This window comes from Emys orbicularis, chromosome 1, assembly GCF_028017835.1.
Source record: "Emys orbicularis isolate rEmyOrb1 chromosome 1, rEmyOrb1.hap1, whole genome shotgun sequence".
NCBI classification, from domain to species: domain Eukaryota; kingdom Metazoa; phylum Chordata; order Testudines; family Emydidae; genus Emys; species Emys orbicularis.
Genome location: NC_088683.1, coordinates 269,466,659 through 269,487,220, shown reverse-complemented (window position 1 = coordinate 269,487,220; position 20,562 = coordinate 269,466,659). Strand labels below are relative to the sequence as shown.

The window sequence follows — 20,562 nt, the reverse complement described above, 5'->3', positions numbered from 1 at the left end:
GAGCTTGATGTGGGTGGGATTTATTTATCTTTCCCTAGTCCCAGATCTGTCTATTATGTTTAGAATTAACACACAAGAGTCAGATTTATGAACCCCTAAAATGTGTTTAATATTATACTTGCATGTTATTTCTAATGGACTAGAATTTAATATTGTCTGTTCCATCTACAAGTGACCAAAATCCTGTATAATTATCTCACCTCCCCAGTGTAATAGTAGAGTTTCCAAATTTGTTGTGCTAGCAAGCCCTCCTAGGACCCCATGTGACTATAGTTCTCACTGAAGATATCTTGTATCTCCTAAAATGTTTTCTGTGAGAATTGGCCCTGATAGTTCCTATAATGGGATCTTATCTGCTTTACTCAATATTGTATTTAAATTGTCTGACATTTATTCATTGGCTAAAAAATTATTTGATGTATTTTTCTGAATAAATATAAAATCAGCAGCTGCTGACAGCAGTGATATAAAAGCGGAAAGAGCAGGGAGGCAAGAGGTGAAGAATGGCATTGTATCATCATGCTGTGTGCATCCACCTCTGCATAACGGGTCTTTGCATGATGGGTTTCTGTTTCCAGGAGTCCCTTTGTGATAGGTACATCTTTGGCAGTATCTTCATGGATGTTACAGCCTGCTCTTAATATAAAATCCTATTTTGAGAGCAGCAAATGGGTTATATTAAAATTAACATATATATTACAAAACAGATTATTTCATATGAAAGATGCTACATAAAATATCTCAAAACACTATAGAACGTGTGTTAAAACAGAGAATGCTGCATATGCTTTGGCACTTGGATTCATGCAGAAAGGAGAAATGTGAGGTAAAAAGATGGAGTAGATAAAAAGAGAAGAGCTGAAATGTAAAAGCAATTAGAGATACTTGAAGTACTACTTCAGGCTAGTTACAACAAGGGGAGAACGGAGCCATGTGCTAATGTGGTAAGAGAAAAGTGAGGTGTGGTTAAAAATCAATCTTTGGCTAAAACGATCAAGAAGGTAGTCAAGTAATAAAAGAGGGAATGGCTCAGAGGGAAAGTGAGTTCCATAAAGTGCAGCCCTATCTGTAGAGAAATACTAGAAAGGTATCTTAGATGGAAGTAGGAGACTGGGGAGGGAAGAGGGAGAAGTAGGTAGATATGAGGTCAGAGAGAACAAGTCCTGGTGAGTTTGGAAGCCCTAGAGTTTGATTTGAAATGGATTTGGGGGTGGTAAATGCAGTGAAAGTGGCAGAAATCATATTGCTGCAGGGAGAGAATAGTCTGACTGCAATACGTTTGGCCTCTTGAAGTTTAAAGAATGTAGGGCTTTAGGAAACCCATACAAAAGCGAATGTTAAGCACGTGCATGGGTGTGAGTAAAATGTGAATAATATTTTCAGGAGACCCTGGGTCCAACTAATGTCAAATTTTCATGATGTTATGGAGATAGTGATAGGCAGTGTTCTTTCTTCCTTAAACATCTTTCCTTTCCTTTTAAGTTCAAAGTCAAACTCAAGATTTCTGACCTTGGGGACAAAATAGAAACCTGAGCCATGAGCTACTCTTAAAATGTTGATCGGCATAGCTACATAACTTCTGCTGAGCACTGTAGTTACACTGACATTAAGTCCTGGCGTAGACGCAAATAGGTCAACAGAAGAATACTTCCATCAACCTAGCTATCGCTCCTCAGGGAGGTGGATTAACGGATTACAGTAACGGAAAAATTCCTTCCATTGCTGTAGGAACTGGAAGCACCTGCATTATGGCACTACAGCAACATAGCTGCTGCGCTGTAGCTGCGCAGTTGTAGCACCCATAGTTTAGACATGGCCTCAGTGAAACGGGAGTTAGTGATATGGAACAGTGGGCTTTTTGTGCAGGAGGATTCTCATTTTTAAAGTAATCAGCAGTGGAAAGAGGTAGAGTATCAAGGAGCTGATGGAACAGGCAGCACGATCTTCTAACACATCATCTATTAATTCTTTTCAGAGGTAGAAGTTGTAGAATTTATTCAATGTCTGCGTATGATCCCTGGATTTTAATTTAGTCTCTTTATAAGGAACCTAGTTAGGTATAAAAGATTAATAAAGCTATACTGCTTGGATATTGGGGTGTATTGATCTTTCACAGAGGGATGGACAAAGATCAGTAAAAGCCTTCATTCATTGTACTGTTCCTAGTACTCTGGGATAATAATGGGCAGAGGGAATGTCATTTTACAAAGAAACCGATAGCAGAAACATGTAAATAATGTATGATAGAGTAGCAGGCAACATGCTATTAAATATTCTGATTCCCATATGTAGATTGCCAAAAATAAGTAACTTCCCAATAATGTGGCAGAGCTAAAAAGTGGGTTACATAGCGAACTGTTGCATACTTGTAATTACAACAACTGCAGCAGTTGGGGGCAACTTCAGTCTGAGAAATGATTTATTATTAAACTCTGTTCACAGAAACAAAATATAACAATAAGCCAGAGAAAGGAAAAAGACTGGATGTTCTGAAGTACTGCAAAATACAAAACAGACAAAGGCTTCATAAATCTCTGGGTTGCAATATATGTATGTATCAAAAAACAAAGAAACCACCCCAAAAATGTGTCTTTCTTCGAATTTGACATAATGCATAATTGCATCAAACTTCGGGGGTGGAGTTCAGGGAAAGAAATGCACATTTGTTGTTCTAGAGGAAATGAAGTTGTTGTGTTGAGTGCCACAATGAGCTTGACAGACGCTGATCTACTCCAATGAAATGTTCATCAGCAAATTGAAGCCCCTCCACCAACCCTTATCACACACCCAAATCAATACATCTTTGAAATTATTTCATTTGTTTTTTTTAAATCTACTTGTAGGGTTGTGGGGAACAGGAGAACTCTTACTCTTGGGCTACTTCTCATTGTTTGTTACCTATAAAGATGATAAGGAATATGTGGAACATACAGTAATGAAAATGAGTTATGAAACGATGTTGCAGATTTGGACAAACATACTTTTATTACTCTGTTTTTTGGTTTGTCTGAATAATATAGATTAAACACAGGGTTTTGATTTTTATGTCCCTCTCTAGCTGAGATTGGGGATTTTGATGAAACCATAGACCGTGAACACTTAGCGAAGAACAAGTATATACCTCAACAAGAAACACTAGAAGACAAAATCATGGAATTTCACCGCAATCATATGTGAGTCCCAGCTTTTGTTCTTATTAACTTTCCTTTCCTTCAATGTAATTCTAACAGTGAACATATATTGAGCTTTAGCTATAAAAGATTTTCAGGCTTATGAGTTAGTTACTTTTTGCCCTTTCAAGTCAACGTACAAGATGTTTAAAGAGCATCATTTGATTTTGATTTTCTTTCTAGCATTCAATTATTTTTTCAGCCTGTTTCACACAAAAGGATTCATTGTCAATTTTGTGCATGCAAATACAATTGTAAATGATGACCCTGATCCTGCAGATACTTGTGTCAGTAGTCTCATTGAGGTCAAGGTCATTGAAGATATCTTTCACTGCCATAGATGGGTGACAAAAGGCTCAAAAGATAAATTTTGGAGGAAGCTTGTGAGCCGGGGGGAATCAGAGAGGTTCTCTGAATAGAAATGGGAGGTTAGGTATCATATAACCTAGAGAAGAGATGAGTCTTAGAAGGGAGTTAAGAGACTAAGGATCAGTTAGGAGCAGAATGGCAGGAATTTCTGCTTCTAAGAACCATTCAAGACTCAAGCCATTGCATTTTGAACTAAGTGAAGTTTGGGGTTTATTGGTTGTGGTTTTTGTAACAGCAGTTATGTTAATTGGGACTGTATGATTTAATATGAAGAATTTAACATTTATGGAGCCCAAAATGTATGTTCACTGCCCTCAATGTCTTTCATCTTATTCCTTTGCACATTTCCTTTATCCTACCCAATTATATAGTAGACAATATTCATATAATCTTTTATTTTCATGAGCCCAGTAAGCCATATAATTTACTGTTCTGTTGGAATAATGTATATAAAATTCTGTTAGAGTTAGTGGTTGAAGATACACACAATCAACCAGCAAAAATGCTTTGTGTACATGACTGTTTTTGTGTCCTCCCACACTATTATAATTTGGGAGCTAGAATTCTTCATTGAAAGAGCATCTTTATGTGTTCTTTTAAGGTGGTATGCCCATGGTAGGGCACCTCTTAGTTCATCAGCAGGGAACATCTGATTAAAATTAGACCATTTTAACTGTAATATATTCTTTTATTTTAGAAAATATAGCAATCCTATAATTGCTAAAACACGGATGCCCAGAACTCTGCTTCCCTGCTTAATTGTATTTTAGGTGAAAACTGGTCACAATCCAATATCTCTGTGCTTCTAAGGGAGGTTCTTTCATGTTCTAGCTCTACAGTGCAGACTTCTGCCAGCATACCTTTGTCAGTTAAGGGTATGAATAGCTGACCCACATAGCTTTGCCAGCAGAAGTCCCTAGGGTAGAGGCAGCTATACCGGCAAAGCTGTGCTTTTACTAGTATAGCTTGTTTCATTCAGGAGTGGTGGTTTCACTATAACAGTACAAAGCACACCGCTAGGAATGCTTTGCTGTTGTAGTATACCGGTATAGATACATGGGTAAGGAGCTCCTAGTGGAGACATGGGCTCTGTTTGAGATAGACATTTTGTTTGCAAGTGACTGTGATTTTGGGTATGTCAGTTTTTGAATGTCTAACTGGAGACACCATAAATAGGCCTGATTTTCAGAAGATGGATGCTCAACACTTTTGAAAAGATCAGGCTTCTTTGAGGTATTGCAAGTTGGGCCCCAAAAATTGAGGCATCCAAAATCACTATTTGCTTTTAAAAAATCTTGGTCTTTGAGAACAGAGCTATTGTTCTAGCTGCTGAGATTGGGTGACTTGGAATGGCCATATGGATATTATCTAATTAACGAGAACCAGTTTTCATGATGAAATGTCTTTTTGCTCCTTAAAGAAGTAATTTGATTCCAATTTAATAGATGTGGAGAATTCAAGTCTCTTGGCTTTTCTTTTTCATTTTTGTTTCTAAAGTGGACAGACACCAGCAGAATCAGATTTCCAACTACTAGAGATTGCTCGTCGGTTGGAGATGTATGGAATCCGGTTGCATCCAGCAAAGGACAGGGAAGGGACGAAGATCAACCTGGCAGTTGCCAACACAGGCATTCTAGTTTTTCAGGTTAGAGCTGCTCTGATCATGGCTTTAATCTTTAAAACAGACTGTTCTTTTAACAAAAGCAATTATTATACCAGTGGTGCATCCTCTGTGTGAAATGTGTCTAGAGGAGTTTGGTTTACAGCCACCCTCAGGGGAGATTAAGGCTAGCAGGCACCCAGAGCCACCAAAAATTTCAGGATGCTCCCAGAGTCACTTGCAATGTTGGCCTTAGACCTATGTAACTGCATAAGGTCCCACACTTCCAGGGTCCCCTTACTACCTGCACACACCTAACCTAGCAGCTAGATCTCCACCCCGTTTCCAGCCCATCGCCCTGTCTGTTTCCAGCACCAGCTATTGAAGATACTGACTTCCCTAACTACCCTCCTTTGATCCATGATCAGAAAGCTACATGTTGGCTACAACTCCTCACTACCCTGATGCACATTGGAGGTGGGTCACCTGAGGCCACAGGGCATCATAAATAAGGTTAAGATTTGGTTATGGGCATTTTTAGTAAAAGTCTTGGCCAGGTCACGGGCAATAAACAAAAATTCATGGCCCATGACCTGTCCATGACTTTTACTATAAATGCCCCTGACTAAATCTTAGCTTCCCTGGGGGGCCGCTGCTTTGGCGGTCCCCGGGGGCTGACAGCTGGCCCCAGCTCCGGCAGTGGATGCTGCCAAGCAGCGGCTGGTGCAGCTGTCCCCGGGGCCACCCCCGCAGCGGCCAGTGTGGCCGGCCCCAGGAGCAGCTGTTGTGGTGGCCCTGGGGTCAGCCACACCTGCAGCTCCAGTTGCAGACGTCCCGGAGGTCCCAGAAAGTCATGGAATCCATGACTTCTGTGACAGACTCACAGCCTTAATCATAAACAGGGAAGGAGGGTCTCAGGCAGGCATGAAGTAGCAGGTATCGGGAGTAGTGAGCATGTGGAGGTGGGGAAGTGGGAGTTAGGAGGTGTGGGGAGGGGTGAGGTGGGAGAGAACTAGATGGGGGCTCTCCATAGAGTTCCATGTATGGGCTTTGCAAAATCTAGGGCAATACCTAGTTGCTTCTCCCAGCCAGGGCCTTGCAGCAATCTCTTCATTCTACCTTGGCCCAGTCCAGCAAGCCTCTTCCTCCTGTGTCCTTCCCCCCCAGCTTCATAGGCCTACCTGACAAGCTGACATTCTGGCCCAAAACATCTGACTCTGTCTCTGCATCAAAATTGAGGGTTAAAAAATTGAGTAAAATATTTTTTAAAACTTGGGTTACTTCAATTATTAAAATAACTATTCCCTTTAAAACCAAAACAAAAACCTCAATTTTTGAAAAAAAACTCAAGTTTCAAACCAAAAATATCCATCTTTTAGACCTTTTAAAAAAAAAAAAAGAATCTCTGAACCAGCAGTTCCAATGGGGCTACTTTAATAAAAAACAAATCCCACCAAAAAACCGCACAAGTGTCCAAATAGAAAATATCAGTAAACTCACAACTTGATCACTTGATCAACAGTTGAAGGAATGCCTAAGAACAGTGGCTCTCAACCTTTCCAGACTACTGTACCTCTTTCAGGAGTCTCAGTTGTCTTGCATACCCCCAAGTTCCACCTCACTTAAAACTACTTGCTTACAAAATCAGACATAAAAATACAGAAGTGTCACAGCCCACTTTTACTGGAAAATTTCTTACTTTCTCATTTTTATCATATAATTATAAATCAATTGAAATATAAATATTGTACTTACATATCAGGGTATAGTATATAAAACAGTGTAAACAAGACATCTGTATGAAATTTTAGTTTGTACTGACTTCACTAGTGCTTTTTACGTATCCTGTAAAACTAGGCAAATATCTAGATGAGTTGATGTGCCCCCTGGAAGACCTCTGTGTACCCCCAGGGGTATGCATACTCCTGGTTGAGAACCACTGCCTAAGAACATTGAAAGCTGCTAAAAAAGAACATAGACTAAGTAGTTACAAGTGTGAGGAGCCACGCCCACTATATGCAAATTTTCCTTAGCCTTGTTTTAAAGCGGTCGGAACCATTACAAATTAAGGCCCTAATCCTTCAGCTAGATGTCTGTGGGAGGATCCCTTCACCCCAGGAAAACTTCACTCACTTCACAGGGTCTCTGCGGGTGTAGGGGTCCATCTAAGCCAATCCAGTTAAAAGTTCTGGGGGCATGGGCCTGATCCTGGAAAGATATTGAGCACAACTCCCATTGACTGTAGCACTTACTAATGATCTTGTGTATGACCTCAGTGGGATTCCTCATGATAGGAAGCACTACACTCAATATTGAGCACTTGCAGGATCAATCCCTAAGGCTCTGAATCGTGCAAAAGAATCTTTCTGTGCAGACTCTTACCCGTTGCAGTCAACCCAGACCCACTGTAGTCCATTAGACTCCTTGGCACAAGAGTTCATGCAGGTAAGTTCCCTTTGCAGGACTGGCCCTAAATTTCTCCTTTATTGATGTTGTAGGTGAGCAAAATAAACTATAATGATTTTAAAATAAAAAAGGGAAAATAAAGGTTAATTCACAAATCACATAAATGCTGACTGCAAATGTTTATTTTTACTAAAAAAAATTTAGAACCCATCTGTTGTGCTGTTGAATTTCCTAGCGGAGATGATTATGACATTAATATAACTTTCTTAGACAGCAGGCTGAGCTAACAAACATCATCACGGTGTCAGTGCTTGTATATTTGTCTGATGTGGAAGCTACAAAGCAACATAGTTCTGTACATTTAGGAATCTAGTAGAAGCTGCTTTTATAACTATAAGAAACTCCTAAGCAGGTTTATAAGGATATTAATAATGAATTTTTATTACTAAGTTGAAATAGTTAATACTTTAAATCTTCCTCTAATTTTAGCATACATTAATTAGAAAACAACGTTCTGCTCAAATGGTGCAATCTGATTGTGAACATACACAAAGCCTTTCGTAGCATGACTCATAGCTCCTGACATATGGCTCCTGAGCACTGTTAAAAGGCATTTTTTGGCTCATCAGATAAACACTGTCAAGTAATTTATATATTTTCCTTTTACTTCTATGACTATATGTTAACGATTAATACTGCCACTGCTTACTGCTGCATTTTTTTTTTTTCCAGAAAGAGGAGATATTTAAAGGGATGCTGATTTTACTGATCAAATAAAAATAGAGTTTGGAAGTTTCTGTAGTGTGTGAGGAATGGAGTAGTTTTTAAAATTCTCTGATAACTCGCACAGTAAAACATTTAATAAGATTGTACTGTAACATCATCTGGGCAGACTGGGCCGACCTGGGGATACTGATCCTCACGGGGTATGTAGGCACTACTGCAATATAAGGCACCCAATCCTGTAATCATTTACACGTTCTTAACTTTAAGTACTTGGGTTCAGTTCTTAAGAACTCATGTTCTTAAATTGGGAATATGTGTTAGTGTTTATAGGATTGGAGCCTGTAATAGCACCATTACAAGCAAATACATTTTAAACAGTGATTATGCAAAAGTACTTTTGATAACTGTCAAATTTGCCTTACAGATACATGCTTGGAATACTTAAACTCGTCCTTTAATCTATAACATGACTTCACTTGGCTTGTCATCTTTAGGGTCACACCAAGATCAATGCCTTCAACTGGGCTAAGGTTCGAAAGCTGAGCTTCAAGAGGAAGCGTTTTCTTATCAAGCTACGGCCTGATGTGAATGTAAGTCCTTGATATTCTTCAAAGAAATTTGAGGAGAGGTTCTCTGGTAAATTTCTAGAAGCAGATAAAATAGATGTTTGAGTTGCCTGGGTTGTAATCAATGGGATTTTTTTTAATTGGTCATTTACACTTATTTCTGGGGCTAGTGCTTTGATAACGTTTTCTCTCGTGTCCGTCTTAAAATTGACATCCACGTTGGGCAGACTCAGCAGAGAAGCTAAGAACTGAACGTCCATGAAAGATATCAAGTATTTCCATGGCTGTGGCTCCATGTACTAAAATATTTGTCTCAATGCCATGCTGAGTAGGTGAGGCTTCCTGTTAAAGCTGGTGAACTCAGTGTAGTGCACACTCTTAATAATTAACCTCAGATTGATGAGTTAGTGATATTTAACTATGGGAATATGCACCTCTGCTGTGGTGTGCAGTTGTGATCTTCAGTTTCCTAAGATGGAGTGCTTTTGCCGTGGTACTGGGAATGGTCAGCAGATCCCCATTCCCAAGCTATATTTCTGACCGATGGGACTCTTAGTTCTGAGATATATCCTGTTGCTTGTATTGTAATAATGCACAATACAAATGTTCTGAGGCTGGTATCAAATCAAATGAAAAGATTTAAAGCAGGAGTAGGGAAGCAGAAATGAGTAAATGCTTCTCAGGAAAGGGAAAGGGCGCGTTAAACTAGTTGAAGGGCTTCCCACAAGACATTCCTTTTAAAATGACAGTTCAGAAAAGTTACTGCAGTTTATATTTGTATGTCTTACTCCAGCACTGTGCTTCAAAGAAATATGGATGCTGCTGCCATTCAGCAAAATCCCTTTGTTCTTTCCTGGCTGGATGGCAAAGTGTCAGTGGCTGGAGATATAAACTAGAATGAGGAGAAGACACGGGTTATTCTGATTTAGTATATTGCATTCTTAAAATAATTTGAGGAGCCTTGTAATAGGTCTGTTACATGAGACAACAGGAAAAATTCTGGGGAATTGCTCTTTATTAGTCCTGCTAAGAGTATGTAGGAGGTTCTTGGGATGAATGGGAGGGCTCCTTGGGCCAGGAGACCGGTGAGTCAGGAGAGAGAATTTGTAGCATAGCATCAGTGTATCGATGTATATGTCCAATGCGTTGCTCTCTCATTTGCTCACTCATGTAAATAATGCTATTACATCTTTTAGAATTCATTCCAGGACACCTTGGAATTCCTGATGGCCAGTCGGGATTTTTGCAAGTCTTTCTGGAAGATCTGTGTAGAACACCATGCCTTTTTCAGACTCTTTGAGGAGCCCAAACCAAAGCCTAAACCTGTTCTTTTTACTAGAGGTTCATCATTTAGGTTCAGGTAAGACCTATTTTCCCCTTTCTGTCTCCTGCTGTTGTTCCTCTCCCCCATTGAAATCACATTGTCCTTATTTTAATCCTAGATCTTTAATGTTTTTCTCTTTGGTGTTGCAAACTGCTGCTTTATGATTGCTAACCCACCTGTTCAACCAGAGTAATGCATGGGAAACTGTGGAATAAAAGCCTAAATTCCCCTTACAGTAGCTGATGGAAAGTTGCTACTAAAGGGCTAAATTCCCTGTAAGCTGTGCTGCCACACGGCAGCCTATTTAGCACCGCACAGGCGCTCAGGGAGCCCACCCTGCCGGGGAAGGAGCACACCATAGGCATCAACTTCCCCTCTAGCCAGGGAATGCTGGACCGGTCCCAGGCTCCGTCCCCACTCCATCCCTTCCCCCAAGTCCCCGCCTCTTCCCGCCCCCATCCTGCCTCTTCCCCGTTCCTCTCCCCCCCGCCCCCAGGAGCTTCCTACATGCCACAAAATAGCTGTTCGCGGCGGGTGGGAGGTGCTGGGAGGGAGGGGGAAGAGTAGGTCAGAGGGGCTGCTGGCAAGTGAGAAGCACTGGGGGTGGGGGAAGCTTGGCTGCTAGCACCTGCTAATTTTTCTCTATGTGCGCTCCGGCCCTGGAGCACCCACAGAGTCAGCACCTATGAGGGCCCCCCTTCCCCGGCCCCAACTGAGCCCCGGACCTGCTGCAGCTGGGGGAGGAGTGGCCTGAACCCAGCCCGGACCTGCCACGGCTGGGGCACCCCTCCCCTCCCCGACCCCAACTCAGCCCCAGCCCGGACCTGCCGTGGACGGGAGAACGGCACCTATCCCGCGATCCCAGCCCCAGAGCTGCCACGGCGGGGAGAAGCGCCTCTTCCCCCAGCCCAGTTGCTGTGTGGAGAAGGAGCTGGGGGGAGCCCTCTCTCTCCCTGCCGTAGCCCCAGAGCACCCTTCTGAACCCCTCATCCCTGGCCCCACCCCAGAGCCTGCACCCCCAGCCAGATCCCTCACCCCCACACACACACCCCAATCCTTTGTCCCAGCCCTGAACCCCTCATCCTCGGCCCCACCCTAGAGCCTGCACCCTCTGCCCCAGCCCTGAGCCCCCTCCCACACTCCAAACCCCTCAGCCCCACCCCCACCACATGAATTTTGTTATGTGCACCAATACGAAGGTGATGTGTCACAAATCACCTCCATATTGGTTCACATAATAAAATTCATTCCGCACATTTGTGGGGAAAATTAGAGCAGGGGTTCTCAAACGGGATCGGGACCTCTCAGAGGGTCGCGAGCTTATTACGTGGGGGGGTCGCGAGCTGTCAGCCTGCACCCCAAACCCCGCTTTGCCTCCAGCATTTATAATGGTGTTAAATATATTTAAAAGTTTTTTTAATTTATTGGGGGGGTCACACTCAGAGGCTTTCTATGTGAAAGGGGTCACCAGTACAAAAGTTTGAGAACCACTGAATTAGAGGGAACACTGCTAAAAGAGTATGGTGAAAAGAAGCCAGTAGTCTCCATTGCACTTGTTCCACCCCAACCCAACCCCCACAATCCATCTATGCACCAAACAGGCCCACTAGTCCCACCTCCTGTGATTTGTCAACAGATGATCCCTTCATGCTCCCAGGGAGAGAGTTCTGCTCTGTAGATCACGAGAGGAGTAGATTTTCCTTGCCTGGCCTCCCTACAGTCTGACAAACGCACCCCTATGCTGTTTAAATGCAGTGTTTCCTCTGCATTCTGGACCCTTCATGCCTATAAGAGGGCTAACAGAGACAGGAATTCACTCTCAGACCAGGTCTACACGTAAAACTTTGCTGGTGTAGTAATTTTTTAAAAATAATTTTTATACCAGCAAAACCCCTTGCATAAATGTAGCTATACCAGCGTAAAAGTCCTTTTACCAGTATAGCTTATTTCATTCAGGGAACTGGTATAAGGTATACTGGCAAAAAACTCTTTTTTTGTAGGTATAAGCTGCATCTACACTAGGAGGGTTTGCTAGTATAGCTATACATCTGTATAGCTGTACTGGCAAACCTTTTTTAGTGCACACGAGGCCTCGGTGTACAAAAATGCTGATATGTCACTGCTGCTTATGTACACTGCTGGATGGACTCTTTGCAGCATCTCCCATGTAATGCCGTTTGACTCCTATCGGGCCTGATTTTCCACTAACTGCATCTTGTTAGGTCATTTACACCTGTGCAAAGTGAATTCAAAATGCTACCAAATCAGAGACACCAGTTGACTCATAGAGGTATGTAGTCATGTTGATATGTCCTCTCCTGCCTCTTCCAACTTTCTTTTCTGGGTCTGAAAAATAAAGTAGGTGTCATGGAAGGACCTGGAGGTCTTCGTGTGGGAGACAGAAACTGCAGTCTAAATTGTTGGATTTAATTACTGCCAGAGTAAATGAAAAAATTGTAGACATTCTTAACATACCTGATTAAACATGCACATAGTTTGGAGTGGAGCCGTATGCTGTTTTCATGTCTCTCACTGTGATCTCTGCTGAGTTCATTCTAGAAGAAGTATTGCTCTTCATTGTTGCAATAGGCCTTGCTATAGTTTGTCCAATAGACAGGTCTTAACAGGTATGGAGATTTTTTGTTCCTCACTGTTCCTCTCCAGGGTGTAGGATATGCATTTCTAACTGAGTGCAAATGCTATTGCTTGCTTTTTCTTCTCGTATTCATATCCATACACCATATAAATGATTGGCATTGGCTCCTTTTTCATGGAATATAAGAGCAAGGTTTGAGATCCATCTAAGGCTGAATCGGCAGAAAATGTTTGTACCTATAGTTAAATGTCTTTAAGATCAACAATTTAATCCTGAAATGTATTTCCACTATTCTCCATTCAGTACCAATGTTTATTGACACCAGTTAATAGAGATAAGACTGAAATTTAACTTGCAGAAATTATTCAGATACATATTTTCATAAGAGGAGAGCTGAAATCTCTCTTTCTTGCCTTTATCTTTGGTGACTTCCCAGTAACATAATTCAGCATAAAGGGGCACAGTTGAATTTAGACAGTGGTAAAATGGTCTGTATTTTATCTGTCTAAAAGTATTTTCCTGGCAAAAAATGCAAGTGACATTTTATCCATGTATGTACAATGAGATCCATTGCATTCTTATTGTGAAATGTGAGTTAATGCTTCTAGTAGAAATAGTTGTGTATGTGGTTTACTATGAGTTCATAGGATACAGTATCTAAAACTGCACACTGGCATGCCTGGCTTCTTAGGTTCACCCCCAAGGTTGGTAGGTGGGTGATTGAATGCGAATATGGACTGCATGAAGCGGCTTATCACTGACTATATGGTTAAATCAAACTCCCTGCAGACCAATGTGCATTTATGATGCAAAAGATGGTACATCACTTTATGCCATGGAAATGAAAAGTTACATAATAAATCTTACATAAAAGTTACATAATAATTTCATTATTTGTATTGAACGTTAACAAATGTAATACCTTAGATTGGTGGCTTAAGTGTGGTTTTGTTACAGTGGCCGGACTCAGAAGCAGGTTCTTGACTATGTTAAAGAAGGAGGACACAAGAAAGTGCAGTTTGAAAGGTGAGAGAGAGATTACTGAGCTGGTCTTATTTTTTTAATGCTCTTGAATTTGGGACCATTAGTGCTTATCAGTTAATTATACTGCTGGGCCCTGACTCTGGCCTATGCAAAGTCCCCTTTATGTTGCTTCAGCAAACTGTCACTGGCATAATGGCCCCTAGGGATTGGTTACCATCAGGCATTGGTTAGAGCAACCCTGAGGTTTCTCTAAATTAAACTAGGGGCCAAACCAGCCTCCAGCCAGCCCTGTGAAACTTGATCAAATTGCTGCAGTTGCTATGAGCTTGTAACTCAATTAATAGGCTGGATACTTTTCAGCATTGAATATCCCACTGGCAGATAACTTCCCCTCAGACTCATTGAATATCAGACCCTTTAGTGTGGGATGTGATTAATCTGCATAAATAGAAAAGGATTTGATTTTTTTAATAATAACGTACTCCCGAAGATTAGGGGGATAAGTAACATAAATTGGCACAACTAACCAGTGGTTGTTAATTGAAAGCTGTCAAGGGAAGGCTTCTAACTTGGTAGTGCCAATTCTCTTTGAATTATTCTGAGTCATGGTGAGTTGAAAGTCACTGCTGAAATGTACAATGAACCTGGCAACAGTTTGTGTTATGACTCATGTTCCGGCGATGGAAGATTTCTGCTTCAGTGCCCTACATTCTCTTTTATGGTGTTTATATAAAACATTCTCCATTTAAATTTTACAAAAAGAAAGATTGTGAATCCGTTTCAAGACAAACATTTATAAAGCTGCCGTTTGGTGCTTTTGTTTCTTAAGGAAGTGACTGCTGCTGATTATTTATGAAAAAAATTATATGGCTTTTACTTCTTAATGTGATTTTTCTCAGGAAACACAGCAAGATTCGTTCCATCAGGAGTCTGACTACACAACCTTCAGAACAGCATTCAGAGGTGCCAAAACAAGTCAGTAATGTTGATGAAACCCAATATGATTTGCTTTAAGCATTTCCAGTTGAATCACTATTTAGGGGAGTATAATTTAAAACTACATGGGCATTCTTTTTCTTATATCTAACCTACTTTAAAGATTCAGATACCCTGATACAGTGATTCCAAATCACTGGTAGGTCTATCCATTCTAATACTTCAGGATTTTGTAACTCGGGATCTGTAATTCCCACTCCCTATCATGGCTGATCCATTGTGTGCGTCTACTGCCCATTTGCCATTCAGTTCTGAGCACATTAACCTACAATACAGCAAGACTAAAGGTCTACAGAGCATGGGTTTGGAGCAGCCTTATCCCCACGGTGGCTTAAAATGCACAATAAGGATGGGAAGGCGCAAGTAGTAGGGACTACCTGGCACAGTCGAGCTCTCAGCCTGGTGAACTGATACAGTTGCCAAAAAAGTGAGGAACCCTTGTCAGGTTCCGAGATTTCTGCTCGTGGTTGCCCCGAGTGAAGGAATGAGTTTTTTCCAGAGGTCAGTGATAGTGGAATTTCATTTGTCCTTGACAAGAAGTTCTGTTGTGTTGACCTGAGAGGAATTTCAGTTAAGAATTCTTACATTATAATCTTTGGTAGATCACAAGCATTAGTTCTGTTTCTATTAACAGTAAATGGCTGCTGTTCAAAGCAGAAGTGGCAGGTGCAAGCTGCCTGGTTAATATATTTAAAGTGGCCCGCAAACTTCTACCTGCACAACCTTTGGCTTGCCTTAGTAATTTGTGTTGGTTACCTATAGAATCATATCATCATTGCAAGCTGTTCTAGTGAACTCAGGAAAGGTACAATTTGTAGTCCATTCAAAAGATAGCTTAATATTTTTAACACCAGATTAGACAGAGGGAGCAAAGCACTGGATGTGTACTGGCATGCTTGTGTGGAATGAAGACAGTCCTTTGACTAGTGGTAGGGACTCTCCACCGGTTGAATGTGGGGTTGCCCATGAACCTACTCTGGGAGTTTTGTTCTTGTATGCAATTGGGCTGCACTGAATTTACCATTTTTGATATTCATCTCCTTTGCCAGTCTAGCTTCTTTTAAGTAGTGCAGGCATGTTGGTGTTTGTACAATGCTGGTTATTGGCCATATGTGTTGTATCATCATAAATTGCAATAATCTATAGAACTTTTTGCACATTTATTTCCTTTTTTGCCAATGCTTAGCTCATGTTCTTTCCTGGTCCATCATCTACTCTTCATCCTTGGAGGCTTCCATATTTTTTAAAGTATGAGTTACCAACTCTGTTGCCAGGAGAGTCCTACATGGGATCTATAAGTTACTGGGCATGACTCTGGTGCTCTTGCTGTTAGCAGACACTGAGATTTTTCCTTAATGATCTCCCCTCTTGTTTTTTCTCTTCTGTCTTTCTCTTTCCAGAGCTGTAGCTTTACATTTGGAGATGATGCGGATTCCCCAGTGGTGCAGAGCTGCTGGCAAGGGAAGGAACTGAAAGCTTCAACGGAAGATGTTGGACAGCGCAGGAGCCCTTCCCTGAAGAAGAGCCCTAAGGAAGGTGGAAAGGTGGATGGAGCGGTGATGGTGACAATGGAGGAAGAAGAGGAGGTCGTTAAGGATAGGACACAGCAGAATAGATCTCAGTCGCAACAACCAAGCACAGGTCCAGCATCCAGGGCTGCTCGTGGCAGCAGCACCTCAATTCCTTTTATTGACTGCAGTGATGTAGATAGCGAGTATGACCTTCTCAGAGGACAAATAACCTGGTCACATTCCCAAACAAATGACAATTATGAGGGTGATTTGACCAGTGGTGCCTATATTCTCGGTAGAGATGAAAATCGTAATAGAACTAGATATAGGGATTCCTCAGGCTCTATAAAGACTTCCCAACATGACACTGAAGAGTCTATTGATGATAACCCAGCTAATATGTCCTTTTATCTTGGTGGGAGCCCCAGAATGCCAAGGCACAGCTCACTGGTTGACGAACTGTTTAGGGGCCCTGACAGCCGTAGTCCATTGGCCACTCCACTGCCACCCAGTAGCAAAGGGTCAAGTCCTAACATGAGTTTGAATAGAACTGGCTCTCAAGGCTACGTCTCAGAAAATGGCTATGAGTGCAGGGCTAGGAGTGATGAGGAAGATATTCATGCCTGTAGCTGCCCTGGGTATGGCAAATGTTCTCCAGGTTTGCAAAGGCCTCGTTTGCAAAAAATTCAAAATGCCCGAAACAAGTCAGAAACCGACCCATTTATCCTGAGCCAGGTGTCCTCAACACCAGGTCAGGAATACAGGTCAGAGAGACATTGTAAAGGGGGGCGTGTTAAAACGGTTCCTTTAGAAGGCAAAATTATGGCAAATGGGGTGTCAGGTACTGGACAGTCAAAGCAGAGTCCAGTCATGCAGTCTTTATATGCCAGTGGCATGATGGATCACATGGCCGCCATCCAAATGATGGAGGGCTCCACCAGCAGTGGAACAGAGTCTAGTGATTCAGACTCAGAAATCGTTAACCCATTTACTCACCCTCTTGTGTTTGGAAATCCCATAGTGCTGAGCTCCTCTCCTATACCTAGGAATAAGTACTCCTTTGGCAGCCTTCAGCTAGATGAAGAGGTAGAGGAAGATGTGTCTGTTGGTCTTGGTGATGAAGACAGTGTGCATGTCTTTAGCTGCTAGGAACCTGAGCCTGAGTTCCAGTTGTAGACTGAGACCATTTATACGGTGGTTACTTGGGAGAGTGATTTGGTCTTCTGGGGGCTGGTGACAAGTATTTTGTACAAATACACTAAGCATGCTGTTTAGAAGGAGGGAGGAGATGCAAGAGGTGTAGTAATAAGAATAGGTTGCAATGGAAGCCTAACAACAATGTTGTATCTTCTCTGAAGGGTTGAAGGAGAAGAACCACTATTAATTTGGTTATCTTTGTGGTAGATAGAAAATATACACTTGACTGTTCTTTATATTAAGTCACATGTAGGTAGGTATGGTGGTTTCTGTGACAATTGACTGTTCATTTTGGAAAAATATAAATGAAATCGCAGTAGGCACATTGTGCTCTTTTATTTGAGTCAAATGATTTTTTTTCTCTCACATAAGGAGAGCTGCTCTTCAGTGCCTCGTAGGGTTAGGGATGACGTTTAATTTACAGTCAAATGCAGGAAACTTGATATTCAAAATCAAGTCTTAGTGAAACCTTGAACAAGGTTAATTAATCCTTTTTATAGCAAGAATTACTTTGTTTTGCTGATCTTCTAACACATTTGAATTGCTGAGGTAAGGGTACAAATTATCCATGTACAGGAACTGTTGCAGCTTTGTTTTTTTATTTAGTGGGTTATACAGTTTGTCATATCTGGAGACATAGACTCTAGAATTCCTTCTCCTCCTCCTCCTGAAAGACAGAGAAAGAGACTAAAGAGATGATTTAAGTGAAGAATCTTAGATGAAAGTGGTGCTGATTAAGAGTAGCACAGATTGCCTTTTCTGAAAGACAGCAACCACGTCCTTCACTATGTGTTACAAAGCGTATTTGCAGTACTATTGTTTGCATTTTTCCTTCCCTTTATTTTATCAGCATCACGATACACAGCAATATCAAAGTTTTTTTTCTGTGAGCAGGAAACAAACATTCATCTGAGCAGGATCTAGTTATTTTGTGGTAGTTTAATTATTTGTAGTACCGCCAATGTATGGTAATGCCTCTTATCAAATTTTTATTGTGTGTTAGGGATCAAGAAATTTTATCTTCATGGAGCCAGCTCCCCACCAGACTGACTGCCTTCAAATGTGTGGTACTGTACATAGAATAGCAGCATTTGTTGTGTGCTACAGAGAGAGGATAAGTCTGTGAAAACTTTCATTTCACAGATTAAAACATTAGCCTTACTTTTATCATTAAATGTTCTTGGGGGGGAGGGGGAATATATAAATTTAGTTTGGCAGAACTGAATAATGAACAGAAGTTTCAGCTGAACTGTGTGAGTCACAAATATTTATGTACCCACATGATTAGTGATGAGACAAGGTTTTTTAATCTAGGCAGTTAATTTCAGAATCTTGTTAGTTAATTTTTATAAAACAAGGAAAATAGGAAAAGTTTTTTTATAATTTTTCTAATGCCTTGATCAAAACACATTTTAACAAGGGTTTAATATGAGTGAAGGATATTTTAATATCAATTTACAATAGTTTAGAAACTTATTTCACCTTTTATTTCAGTAGACTGTAGCCTTGTAAATAAGGAGTTTTAATCTTTCCAGATTCCTTAGTTTATTGGTTCCTCTTTTAGTAATAGATACCTTGGCTTTAGACATAAATGAAGTTGACGCATTTCTTTAGACAGTGATGTTATAATGGCAAGTGGCATGGAGTGATGATTCCTGTGGCTGTGTGGTTAAAGATATGAATCTACTAGAAACTGCAGACTGATTATACTGAGGGAAAAGCTTGCTTGTATATCATTCTTAAAGAAAGTTGTCTCTGTTTTGGACTTAGAATAGCTGTAAATTGACTGCCTTCAACTTTTGTGTATTTAAGATGTAATGTAGGTAAATGAAGTCCATTGTAGAAAATTGTCGGTGTGGATAGTGTGTGCATATGAATCTTTTGTTGGCATTTGTACTGTTTTCTACTATACAGTAGAGTAATAGCAATTTGGACATGCATTAGTTGCTTTGATAGCCATATGTCTAAAGATCAAGTAGTGAACTCCCAAGATGGAGTTGCAGTCAGTTTCCATATTTATAAAAAGTTACTAGATTTCATGTTTGGAGGTAAGCAAAAATCAGATCTTACAGGTAATGTTGACTACACATACATTTTTTCTGTCCTCAAACGAATACTACTTTAATAGCCAATTTTACTATCTTGACATTTCTACAAAGAAAATGGATATGTTATTTTACATCATCGTTGTGAAAGTAACCCTAGTAGCCTGGAAATATTGACAGCTTAAGAGAGAGGTCATAGCTAATGAAATGTATCTGCATTTTTTCTTCACCTTTTCCTTTTAATATTGTTCCAAACAACATGGAGTACAAAATTTCTCTTCAACGGTTTCCTTTTATCTGACAGTACTATGTATTTAGGTTTTTTTTTAAATGTACACTAAGAATTACTTCAGTTTGCAGAAATAGCTTTAATTAATTCCATAGGCAATCGTTTAATTTAAAATGAATCACTCTGCGGTAGTCATCTATATGCCACTGAAATGCAGTTTAATAACATTAGACAAGCATTTAATTAAAAACTGTGTATGGGCCAAATTTTCCCCTCAAACACGCAGCTTATATCTGGGGATTTGCCAGGAATTTAAACAGAGCTGTCCAAGTGAATATTATCATATAAAACCAGGTCCATCTAAATTTAGCTGTCGATGGTTTCTGTGGAACCAATGCAAAGGGACCCTGGGGGAAAAGAATAGTAGGTTGGGAGAGGGAAAGAGGCTGAAGATTGCAAGTAAACTGGTATAAACTCTTGTTCTTCTCCCAAAATGCAAAAGTTAAGAAACAAAATGGTCAGTATCAACCATGTGAGATGCTGATTAATCTGCAAGTCAGCTATGGGCTCTGTGAGTATACCTCTGACCTAATGCCATTGTACGTGTTGTTTGTAGTCACAGTAAATGGTTTAATACTTCACACCTTTTTCAGTGGGTTCTGGGATGTCACCCATCTAAATTACTCATGATACCATAATACTTACAGTTCACACTTCTGTACCTTTCATCTTTATTCACAATAATTAATTAAGCCTCGGGACACCCCCATGAATATTAGATGGGGAAACTGAAGCACAGAGAGACTTTAGTGATTTACCCAGTGAGTCATTGTGAATAGAGGG

The 20,562-nt window shown here is 40.7% G+C and overlaps 1 protein-coding gene across 1 annotated transcript in view; it reads left to right on the top strand.

Annotated features, from left to right (window-relative positions):
- FARP1 (FERM, ARH/RhoGEF and pleckstrin domain protein 1) overlaps nucleotides 1-20,562 on the top strand; it is a 275,111-nt gene that overhangs the window by 181,140 nt on the left and 73,409 nt on the right. Inside the window, exons 6-12 of the mRNA XM_065414550.1 lie at nucleotides 3,059-3,173; nucleotides 5,037-5,184; nucleotides 8,766-8,861; nucleotides 10,034-10,197; nucleotides 13,715-13,783; nucleotides 14,641-14,725; nucleotides 16,138-16,378. Of these exons, the coding sequence (XP_065270622.1) occupies nucleotides 3,059-3,173; nucleotides 5,037-5,184; nucleotides 8,766-8,861; nucleotides 10,034-10,197; nucleotides 13,715-13,783; nucleotides 14,641-14,725; nucleotides 16,138-16,378 (918 nt within the window). The remainder of the gene's footprint in view (nucleotides 1-3,058; nucleotides 3,174-5,036; nucleotides 5,185-8,765; nucleotides 8,862-10,033; nucleotides 10,198-13,714; nucleotides 13,784-14,640; nucleotides 14,726-16,137; nucleotides 16,379-20,562) is intronic.